This window comes from Pseudorasbora parva, chromosome 5 (assembly GCF_024679245.1).
Source record: "Pseudorasbora parva isolate DD20220531a chromosome 5, ASM2467924v1, whole genome shotgun sequence".
NCBI classification, from domain to species: Eukaryota; Metazoa; Chordata; class Actinopteri; order Cypriniformes; family Gobionidae; genus Pseudorasbora; species Pseudorasbora parva.
In genome coordinates this window covers 21,395,609-21,407,660 of record NC_090176.1, presented here as the reverse complement: position 1 = coordinate 21,407,660, position 12,052 = coordinate 21,395,609, and the positions used below count along the sequence as shown (strand labels likewise).

At 40.8% G+C, this 12,052-nt stretch overlaps 1 protein-coding gene and 1 long non-coding RNA gene across 2 annotated transcripts in view; one reads left to right on the top strand and one right to left on the bottom strand.

Annotated features, from left to right (window-relative positions):
- Positions 1-121: 121 nt before the first annotated feature.
- ihha (Indian hedgehog signaling molecule a) lies at positions 122-7,195 on the bottom strand. The gene is made up of 3 exons (XM_067443496.1): positions 6,309-7,195; positions 4,403-4,664; positions 122-1,768 (listed from the first exon to the last, which is right to left on the bottom strand). Exons 1-3 carry the CDS (start codon positions 6,606-6,608, stop codon positions 1,089-1,091), a joined length of 1,242 nt encoding a protein of 413 aa, XP_067299597.1. The 5' UTR covers positions 6,609-7,195; the 3' UTR covers positions 122-1,088.
- Positions 7,180-12,052, top strand: part of LOC137075201 (uncharacterized) — a 38,859-nt gene continuing 33,986 nt past the window's right edge. The window contains exon 1 of the long non-coding RNA XR_010905006.1: positions 7,180-7,283. This is a non-coding gene — a long non-coding RNA (uncharacterized lncRNA). The remainder of the gene's footprint in view (positions 7,284-12,052) is intronic.

The window sequence follows — 12,052 nt, the reverse complement described above, 5'->3', positions numbered from 1 at the left end:
AGAATTTGCATTTTTGGGTGAACTAACCATTTAATACACTTAATACACTATACATTTTAGCGTGAATTACTGAGAGCAGAGCAATTTTGTCAAGAGACTATGAAAAAAAGACAAAGGCAGATATTTCTGTAATCTTTAATTCTGAAAAATAGATCTTTAAATAGTTTTACAAATATTATATAATTTCTGACATCTTTAAGTAAAATGTAAATAATGCCACAAAACAGATAAATACAGTAAGTTGTATGGGAAATTGAGTATTACTGCATAAAGCACACATAAGGACTACATAAACTGGCATAAACTCTTATAACATTGCTACACATTGCACAGAGAAAACTCTTAATTTCTTTAAATGAAGCCTTCATAAAAGTACTCAAAACCCTTATGTATGCCAAATGGAGAAATACAGTGTACAATGTGACCATTAAATACTTGATTAAGTTGAAAAAGACACCTCTACCTTTACAGTGAGAAACATGTAACTGACCATATGACTGTTATTATGAGCCCAAACCTGAAAATATTTTCCTGATGTTTCAAAGGCCTAGTTTTTAAACTAATTGTAAAGTGGGTGTGTTTGTGTGTACCTTCCATTCTTGTTTCTTTTCTAACACAACTTCCTCCTACGTCTCAAACCTTATCAGGCCGTGTTGGTCTGATCGCCTGTGGTTGAGTCACTGCATACCTGAGTAAAGCAAATTCATCTATAGTTACCTCACTTCAACGGCTATACCGATATGTTTAGTGAATGTGTATGTGTGTAGAAGAGAGAAAGAAGCTGAACAAGAGATTCTGAGTAGATGTGTGTGCGTCTTGGTATATTCATGATAATGTTCCAGTGTAGGCAGTATAGAAAACCCATCGAAAAGTGTTAAATATGGGTTTTTAAGATCAATTTTGTCACGTCCATGTCCGTTTCCTCAAACGAGGGTCGACCCAAAGAATAGCTGCAGCCTTCTAGTTTTTTAAGTCTATTCAGGGTCATAGATGATTGGGTTCTTCACTCAAGAACTTTCTTCACTTTGTTCTCTTTTAGATCCATCCAAAACTTAATCTAGTGACATTCTCATTCCTCCTGCTCATTTTCATCTATCATTGTCCATCATGCTCCAAGGATGGAAGTGTGTTGGATCCAGCACATGAGTCCCAACCCAGTGCAGCAGTGAGGAATACCAGTGTATCCCCACAGCCTGATGTCCAACTGGCCCTCCCCAGTTATAAAGTACCCTGAGTGGGCCAAAAGCCCAGTGAGCCAGCGAGTGCTGGTCTAAGGCCGCATAGCAGGAGGAGATGACACCGTTGACCACCACTGTCCCATGGCGGGTAAGTGGAGCGAAAACCCCCTTGTCCTCCTGTATTTGGATCCTAGTGACCCGGGACAGCTGTCCCTGCTGTCCTGCACCTCGCGCGGAGACCACACACTGACCTGGCAGCACGTCACTAGCAAATACAGATTTCAGCTCTGCACTCACTACAGGCCCTGAGCAGTTCCCTTTGGATACAAACAGGAGATGGGCCGCCGTTAAGCTCAGTTTAGCCCCTGACTCTGTCTCAATGGTGTAGAACTGCTTCTCTGCAGAAGGATCGCGGTCCAGGAAGGCGATGACTTCGCTGTAGATGAGCATCCCACCTCCGCCGCTTTCTGATGAAGCGAGTACTTTCTCTCCAGGCTGTAAGCTGGCCATGGTCTTCACGCTTCCGTCCTCAACAGTGACAAGAGCCGATGCGGGAAAACAACCGCCGGTTTTAGCAGCCACAGAGTTCTCTGAAATGGACATAGAGAGAATATAATGATTGAAATGAACAATAAAATTGCCCTTTTCTCTATTGCGACTCCTTGACAGCATATGTGCACAGTAGCCTAAAACAATTCCAAAGGTTGTGTGTTCATTAAAGATTGGGTTTGGATTGTTTAAATGGCACAATGCCTTCCTCAGATTAATCTTCAATCTTTAAAGCACACACACCCAAGCACAAACACACTCCCGCTCTCGATGTAAACCCATAAAACTCCAATCAAACTGAAAGTCGCAGTGGCAAAATAACCTGGCGTGCGCAGGCAAACATTTCAAGCGCCATCCTTCAAGCTAATTACTTTTTTTCTTTTCGCACGACTCTGGTCAGTGTTTAAAAATGCAATAAAAGCTAATAAATAACCATCTCAGCTCTCTGACTCCTCTCCGAAAAGAAGTGAGTGGGGTCTGGAGCTACTTTTGCACTACAAAATCCGGAACGAGTCTTAAGTCTCCGTTGAGCCCTACACAAATATTTGGGAAAGGTAAGTACCAAGGCCAGGTGATAAGATAGGCCGAGATAAGAGATCTGAGAAAGGGGACAACAGAGTTGCCGTCTGCAAAACAAAGGAGTTGGTTAATCATCTCACAACACTTTAGCAGCAGGCTTACTTCTTAAGGCATATTCTCTCTCTTTCTTGCATACATATTTACCCCATACACTTCATACTTCAGTGTGTGTGCGTGTGTTTGTGTGTCCTTGTTTATATTACATTGTGGGGACCAAATGTCCCCATAAGGATAGTAAAACCTGAGATCACCTATATTGTAGCCAGCGGTCCCCACTTTTTAAATGCTTATAAATCATACAGGATGAGTTTTTTTGGCAAAGTAAAAATGCAGAATGTTTCCTGTGATGGGTAGGTTTAGGGGCAGGGGTAGTGTAGGGGGATAGAATGTACAGTTTGTACGGTATAAAAATCATTACGTCTATAGAGAGTCCCCACAAAGATAGTGAGTGAACCAGATGTGTGTGTGTGTGTGTGTGTGTGTGTGTGTGTGTGTGTGTGTGTGTGTGTGTGTGTGTGTGTGTGTATGTGTGTGTGTGTGTGTGTGTGTGTGTGTGTGTGTACAGATTATTTAGTTAATCTTTAAGATAGAACGAATATGTAAGAACATGATATTTCAGGCATTTCAGTATAAGCATAAGAGATAAATGTACATGAAATATATGATGTATCGTATGGTAGACAGCATTTCTTCTGTTTATACTTAAGTTTGCCTGAAATCTTGCATTAACTGTTGAAGAAGCCATCGGAAGAACACACCTATAGAGGACTTTGATAAAGCATAAGCAGACAAAAGGTCTTTCTTGTGTTTGCATGCTCTATCAGACAGATAAAAGAAGTGCCTCACAAATGTCCACACAGATCCCATTCCTCTCTAGCAGTGGTGAAATACTCTACAGACAAAAACAAACAATACAAAAAAACTGACATTTAAAGTCACAAATCTGGGTTATAGATTCTGGGCCAGGTCCAACATTAATCTATAGCAGTTTATGCACTTTGTAAAATCTGTGGACTTTTGAAAAATCAAAGTAAAATAAGTTAAATTGAAAATTCTTATTAGTAGCTAGGTGATAAGATAAACAAATTAGTCAAAATGTTTGCAGTAATAAATGTTATGAAGGAGGAGTATTATTGCTGTTTTTTTGTGTGGCACAGATAAAAAACAATTTTAAAAAACGTGTTGTATTGTGAGAAATTATGTATACGCGTGTTAGTGTGTTTGTGTTGAATGAAAATGGACGTTCTCAACTTCTAAGCTGGAAACCGACTCTTTCAACCATCTTTAATGAGAGCACCAAAGCCTGATCTGCTGCGCAATAGCTCAGTTATTACCATGCAAAAAACAATAATGCAGGTCAAAAGAGAAAACTGCCAGAAGACACAATGGGTGCACTTTTACTTTCCTGGTTGCCTGGCCAATAATTTGGTCTCCGGTGACTCAGGTAGAGGCAGGTGTTTAAGGTTTAATGATGTGGTCTGTTACCTGTTGTTGCCTTCATCCCAAGTCTACCACTTATCTCACCCAAGTTAATGAGAAATGACCAACTTAACCACAATAGGACACACCTGATTTAACTGCACAAGGAACGCATATGAACCTTTCAGTCAGGAGTGTCTTTATAGTTCAAACACCAGATCAGACTGGAAGCTTTTCTACCATCAGTCATAAACCTGTTTCAAGAAAATGGTAGATCATATTCTAAGTTGAACCTACGGAAGCACTAGTATACATTCAATATTGCTCAATTATTAATGAAAGCTACTGAAGTTAAATGAATAAAGTGTTGGCTAAATGTGATATATTATTCTACACTCCAAATGTGGGTTTTCACAGCGATGCCATAGAAGAACCAATTTCATTCACCCAAAGAACCTTTCAGCGAAGAGTTCTTAAAAGAACATTTTTTTTCTTCTGTAAAAGAACATTTTTTTTCCCCTATAAAGGACCTTTTGTGCAGTGGAAAGTTTCCATGGATGTTAAAGGTTCTTCATGGAACCATCAATGCCAATAAAGAGTGTATAAAGCATTGGATTTACATTGATATATGTATATAATGTAAATAAACAGAGTGATTAATGTACTCTCAGGCCTACCTGACTTGACGCTGCAGTGGATGTGAGCTTTGGACTCATAGTAGACCCAATCAAAGCCAGCCTCCACCGCTAGACGTGCCAACATGCCATATTTATTACGGTCGCGATCGGAGGTGGTGATATCGACAGCTCTTCCTTCGTAATGCAGTGATTCTTTAAAGTGATTGCCGTCTTCATCCCAACCCTCGGTCACCCTGAGCTTCACCCCGGGCCACATGTTCATCACAGAGATAGCCAGAGAGTTCAGCTTATCTTTACAGCGCTGTGAAGGCAACAAGGAAAGATGTTTAGACCTGGGTTACACAAGTGGAAGATGATGGCGTGGAGTTTTGCAAGAAATACGCAAACAAGACAAGTTATAACTCCAAAGGGCAAAACACACTGAATGACAAAAAACATACAACACAGGGCAAGACAAAAGAGAGGCAGAACTGATACGAATGACACAGAATGCTGTAAAAACAGAACACGTTGGGAACTCTGCAAATGGTCACCTTTTATGCAAGGGGAAGTGTATGGGTGAAACACCACAAATATATAAATCAACAGGTTTATCTCTAAATCATATTTGCATAAAGATGCATTTGGTCCCTTTTAAGTCACTTTTTAGATATTATTATGAGTATTTCACTTTCCTGTGTGTTTTATGTCTTTCATGCAAAACTTTCTTTCCAGCAATTAATAGTTTTGCTTTCCTAAATAAATAAGCATTTGTGCTTATATGACTAATTAAAGAATTTTTGTAGTCCTACTTTTTCCACATTACCGTGTCAGACAATATGCCACAGTTTTTGTTTTTAAACCTCTATTTTATGCCTGAAGAATGTGTTTTCAAAAGCACCCACGTAAAGCATTACATAATGACAAATTATTGAATCACGAGGAGAAGAACTGAGTGATGCTTCGAACCACAAATATATACTGACTTATTTTTACCATACCACAGGTATTTTTTTCAGCGACCAAGGTACAAAATGTGTCCAAAATGTTGAGTGATTCACTTTTACTCATTTAACCAAGCCACATTCACCACCCTTTATAATACACAAGACAAATTTTGCTTTTAACAGCAAATTCAAATTTCAGCATGGAAACAAGTGTTCATTGCCAAAGAAAGCACAGATATACTAGAACTAACTACAATTTCAGGCAATATCCGTTCCATGATTTGGAGAGGAAATAGTCATAATTTTAAATCCATGAGTCATTTATGATTGATTTATTGATTGCTTAAATAAACCACACACTAAATGGAAAGGTTACTTATTTTGAAACATAAGTGGACTTATATTTTAAAATATTCGTTTTAGAGTTGGTTAACATAAGAAACACGTTTGTTTTAAGTTCTCTTGTTGGTGTTAGATGATTGATTGATTGATTTTGGTAAAGTATGACAGCGAAATTATGTCTACATCGTTTGCATGCAAAATTAACCTTGTTACTTAGAGACATTGCGTAAAAGCGAAAAGCACATGGACATTTCAGCAAGTTTTTGACAGGTCCAAGATTATCCTTGGACGGGAAAACTTATATATTTTACATAAAACAAATATCTTATTATTTAGTAATTTAGTAAATCTAATTCTGCTTTAAAGAAACCAATACCTATGATATGTGATGTAACAACAATTACTTTTTTAATGAGCAAAGGATCATTAAAAGCATGAGATTCTCTCCTGAACCCAAGAACCATCAAAGAAGCGATTCTAAGAGACAAACCGCTGTCGGCAATCAATTCCTCTGAAAGCTGTGAAGATCGATAAGAGCGCGTCGGTGGGACTGAGCAAAGGGCACACCGCTAAGCAACAGGTTTAATGTGCTCGCAATCGAATCAAAACCATTGAGTGTGTTTCTAATGGGCAGATAATTGAATTCATTCCAGCTGCATTATCCAAGTGTCGCTCACCTGCGTCATGTGTCGATCCGCACCTGAGTTCTCCTCATCTTTGAAGATGATATCGGGGTTGTAGTTCGGCGTAAGATCGTGAAAGCGCCCCGATTCCCTGGTGATTTTGCCATCGTATCTCCCACTGGCTCCCAGTGTCTTCTCGGCTACGTTTGGGATAAACTGCTTGTAATTAAGGGGTATCAGTTTCTTTGGAGGCCGCCTTTTCCCATGTCCCCTCCCCGGCCCACAGCCCTCGTTAACAGGTGCGAAAATCAGGGCGCAGCCGACGAGAAGCCCAAACACCACGGGGAGACGCATTCCACCCCAACCCGCCGGGCACTCCGACACGGAGTGGTACGGTGGCACAGCTCGCCGTTCAATGAGAAACTACCCCCCGCGAGATCCTTATTCCCCCCCACGGGGTAAAATATGGGGAGGACAAAACCTCTACTTCTTTATCACCCTTATCCTCGCCATCGTCCGTGCGTAAAAGTGGCTTTACGCAGAGGCTGTCATGGAGAGACGCCGGAGAAAAGATCCAGTGATACCAAGTATGCAGTGCCCATAGAATGCGAAACGTTGGTCTCTCGAAAAAATCACCGAAATGAGAGTGAGCAGGCAAGTCCATTTATTTATCTAACAGATTCTAGAAGAGAGATACAACAAGGTGACTCCGACGCACACTGGGAGAGCTGTCAGAGAGACTGCTGCGGCGGCTGTCTTTGAATGAGCACGTCCTTTGGCGCACGTCAAGTGATCTGAGTTGCCCGGCGCACTGAGACCGCACCCTGCCAGTTTTTTGCCCCTCTCTATCCCTGCCTGCCACTCCTCCCCGTGGGTCACATTGGGTGCGTCGTATACCCACCGGCTCCCTTTGACGCTTCACAGCGCCTGGCTGGGCAAACACAAGTCTCGGGGAAGAACTGTGGACTCAGACTCTCCCATTCATCGATCCACAAATAGAGAACGAGCCTGGCTGTTCCTCAAACAAACGTGAGCAACTGTTACCCTCCCCTACACTGATACGCTTAAGGAAACACACTCGACTAACCTGGCGCACTCATTTGAATGATTGATCATTTATTGATCAGAACAGTTCCGTTTGTTTAGACCGTTCCGCTTTGGTGACAGGTGTAACGATGTTGCTTTTTTCCGATCTATTAAGTTATTCTTAATTACATAGATCAATTAAAAGTCTAAATGATGCTTAATATTGTACTGCAAATGAGAGAAAAGGCTGACATTATTTAAAAAATAAATATTTGCATAAATAATTTGGCAATGACAATGCTATCTTAAAGATAAGCCACAAATCATTTATGTTTTTAAATTATTAATATTTGAAAACACTTCTGTGTACAACCAGATCAAAGGCAATGTAGTTTAACAAACATACATAATGGAAGCCATTTTGTTATTATGTGACCCCTTTGGCCCCTCATTACTGTGTGTCAGGTCATTACAAAAAATACTTTTTTAATTATTAAATTGAATTACTCTCCATATTTATGATTTAATTCATGTGTGTATATTTGTGTGATGGTAAATACACAATAATGCAACAATAATATTAAAAAACTAAGCTATGAAGGTAGCTATTTTCAGCTTTTACTCAACTCTAAAAGGGAATAACTGTCATTAAATAAAAATTTCTGTAAAAAAAGAAAGAAAAATAATAAATAAATATATATATATATATATATATATATATATATATATATATATATATATATATATATATATATATATATATATATATATATATATATATGTATGTATGTATGTGTGTGTGTGTGTGTGTGTGTGTGTGTGTGTGTGTGTGTGTGTGTGTGTGTGTGTGTGTGTGTGTGTGTGTGTGTTTCATCTTGGGCATCCTTCTTACCCTGACCCCCATGCGAATAAATAATACCATATAGACAAGACAAGCATTGTGAAAAATAATTTGTGTAAATTTTTTTAGTTTGCATATTACAGTCTCCGGGTTCCATGCACATCCATTGCTCAATGGTTCTTATTTGTATCAGATATTATGATACAGAGCTCCAGTGTGTGCTGGTCTGTCCTGAGGTAATGGGTAGTGGTGGGACCTGCATGAGGGGTTCACTGTTCAAACCGAAGATGAAGCTGGTGAAGTCGGTAGCATATAGCTTGGAAGACGGTTACACAGGAGCAGCTCTATTCTACACACTGAGAGAAGACGCTCCACTTACACAAGTGATGACTGTGTGGATGTAGCCAGCGGTCAGCACCTTAAGAACAGATATATCCACGACACTCGAACTCTGTTCAATTTCTCTTTAAATGAGGCAAAGGAAACAGACCCAAGTCTTCCAAATTAGCTCTGCAAATATTTGCCGGAAAGGGGCTAGTGGTTTTGTGCCCATTTCAAAAGCAAATTTAACAGACGCGGTGTTTGGTGTTGATTTATTTTTTAATTATTTATTTCTGTAAATATCAAAGTATTTTAGGGTTGGGGTTTGGTGTGTCCTCATTTGGAACAGGGAGTTAAAGAGAGTAAATGAGCGGGTGAGGAAAACACTACTGTCACTCTTTCAATCAAACTCACTGCCACCTTGACCATTTGGTACAGGTCAGTGTGTAACCATCTTACCCATCCCTTGTTCTCACCATCATGGCCTGGTTCCTCGAACCATGAATTTAACATAGTTTGTTTTTTCCCTTCATTCATGTTCATGTTTTTTCCATACATTTATTCTATCCTCTATTCCTTTCCTGCCAGCATTTATATCAAACTCTACCTTTACTGGACCAATCAACATGCTGGATGGATAGCCAGTCAATCACAGGGCTAACACACATCTCTGGATTGTGGAGGAAACCGGAGTATCCGGAAGAAACCCATGCCAACATGGGGAGAATGTGCAAACTCCACACAGAAATGTCCACTGGCTGCAACAGATACCCACTGCTGGATCAATAATCTAAATTTATTCTTAATATGAAATAATCATACTTTAGTTACAGTCACTCAAGTCTTGAAGAACTTTTGCCAAACTCTTCTCTTAACTAGGTGACATTATTCCACAATCTCACCTTTCACATATGGTTTTATCTACCAGAACACAAGTCCACATGAGATCCAGGTACGCCTAAGCAGTATCAGTATGAATGAATGGAATGCAATGGATGAACTTGTTTTCAAATTTTTGCATCTTGACTCTGGAGATCACAGAGAGACAATTACAGAGCGTGTGGATCCCACGGAGCGTGTCCTCTTCCCTTTGATGGACGTAAATAAAGACATGGCTCCTTGCAGGCCTGCTTATTGAACTTGGCTGTTGACAATGCCTCAGAAGTGGTCACATCCAGTCAGAAATCCCTTCTGCCCTCAAGAAAAGAGCCCACGTCCTTAAAGCCAGCACATCAGCGGCTGTTCCCCGTCAACCGGGCGATGGCAGTGGTTCAGACGCCAGCCCAGGCTCTTTTAGCGAGAGTCCATTGATGTAGCAGAGTTATTAATTTGCCCTGTGAAATAAGAGGACACCCGGGCCAAAACAGAGGGAGATGGGTGCCTTTCAAATAATGCCAGCCAGGGAGCCTTTCATCTGCTGTCAGTGGGGTGAGTGAACTGGGTCTGCTGGGTTCTCACATGGGCACCAGGGCTACCCACGGAACTAACCAACAAAGGGTGTGCAGAAGGGACGGGGAGAGCGAGTGCTGAAGAGAGAGAGAGAGAGAGAGAGAGAGAGAGAGAGAGAGAGAGAGAGAGAGAACATGGGCAACTTAGTGTTTCTCCACTATTAACTGGTAAACAACTCTGTTTTTAGTTGTTTTCGTCCTTCGGAATGGCGTTCTTGTGGATTGTGGTGTGATTCGGTGTTCTGTGAGGCGCTTTTTCACTTCCCTCAAGGTAATAGCAGCTCTTTTCCCTCACCACTTCCTGCTGTCCCTAACAACCTTAGGGGAAAAAGGGGCAGCGCCCTCAAACTGCATGATAAACCTTGTAGGGTCTTAACAGCCTCTTCTTTTTTTGATTTCCCATTTAATCACTCTCAGAAAAAATGTGCAAAAATGATGCCTTTGAGGGTAAACAGCTTGTCACATTACCCTTATCGATACCTAAAACAAGGTGTCCAATCCTGTTCCTGGAAGGCCAATATCCTACAGAGTTTAGGTCCTAATTAAACATACATGAACCAACTAATGAAGGTCTTCAGGAATGCTAGAAACTTTCCGTGTGTCATTGCAGATTGAGCTAACGAACGAGACTGGACACCCTGCCCTAAAAGGTGCATATTAGTACCTTAAAGTAGGTAAAATAACTTTAACATACTAACACAAACCTTGTAGGGTTAAATAAGGTTCAAAGAAGTCCATTTGAAGCTACTGCCCCAATGTCAAGCTGTTGTACCCCTAAAGTGTTTTTTTTTTTCTTTCTTTTTTTCTGAGAGTAGGCTTCTTTATTGTTCTATGCCCTATTGTTGCGTAAGTAGTGCTGATTGTGTGTTCACACTGAAAAACGTTAAAATTGAGAGAAAATGACCCCTCTAAAATTCCTACACTAGATGACGGTGGTTTAGTTCATGTGCATAGCGTATAATTCAGTTAAGTGCACCTGAATCCCAACTTCACTGAGCATTCAGTGACAACTGGGCCCATTCTGAAGTCTCTGGAGGCCTCTATTTTGATTGGACCAGAGACAGGAGATGTCACAGAATTCATTCATGCATGCAAGGAGCTGTGCAGCGTCAATGTCCGATTACTCCATTCCTCCACATGCAGTGAAGCATGAGGAGTGGTTGGGGCAGTCACAGCTGGAGCAACCAGGGAAAAAATAATACCAGAGATGTATAAAAGCAGAGGCTAAAAGCAGACTGAGCTAGCCGCCTGCTAAAAAAACAAAGCACTGCCCAGGGGACAAGCACAGGGTCAGGCAGTGTGGACCGGACTCGCCACAGCCGCGTCTCCACACGTTAGTGCTCCTGCCAAATGGCTGTAATTGAGGCCTAAAGTCAAGAGCCCTGAATAACTCAATGCATCAATAGCAGCCAGTGGGACCTCCCCCCTCTATGTTTCTCTTTACCTTCATAACCGACCTGAAACCCCCCCCATGGTTGAGCTTAAACCTCACTCACCTCCATGGCTGTGGTGACCTTTACTATTTAAATATATTGTAAGATGATGAGATGAAAGGTGGGTTTCAGTGCTTCTGTTTCTATAATAACCTCTTTTAAAACTTTTTATGTATGGGACTTGTTGTTAACTGATGCCTAATTGAACTGAAGTCTAATTCAAACGTATTGCTCGTCCATACACCAGAATATAGGTAAATATGTCGCTCCGGCTGGGGCCTATCCTAAAAGAACTCAGAAAAGTTAAATATGTTTGTGGTTCATGGGGATGCTGTTAACAATAAAGCTGGCAATCATGATGAGGATGATGTCCAGTTCTGTTTGCGTAAGTGATAGCTGTAGAGGGATTCATGCTAATGGCAGCGTTTAAAATGAAGTAGGGCACATGCTGCACATTTCTGCCTGTTTATTGGTCCTACTGGGTTCTTCTCTCAGGCTTCAGAGGCCTAGGCTGCTTTTTTCCTGCACGCATGCCACAGCTGTGGTCACTGTGGTGATGTTTCACTGCTCAGAATGGATTCACCAACTCAAAAACGTTCTTATTATATTTATATTTTACTATACCGCTGCTGGCCTTGCCAGCTGTGTACTGGCTAACAGCCTGTTTCCTTTAAATAGGCTGTGACAATATGATTAAACAGCTAAAATGAAGGTAAACATCAACATTCA

Coding starts and splice junctions, on each gene's coding strand:
- ihha (XM_067443496.1), bottom strand. CDS start 6,608: ATGCGTCTCCCCGTGGTGTTTGGGCTTCTCGTCGGCTGCGCCCTGATT. Junction 4,665..6,308: donor CGGATCGACACATGACGCAG/GTGAGCGACACT, acceptor TTGCCTTCACAG/CGCTGTAAAGATAAGCTGAA. Junction 1,769..4,402: donor CCACTGCAGCGTCAAGTCAG/GTAGGCCTGAGA, acceptor TGTCCATTTCAG/AGAACTCTGTGGCTGCTAAA.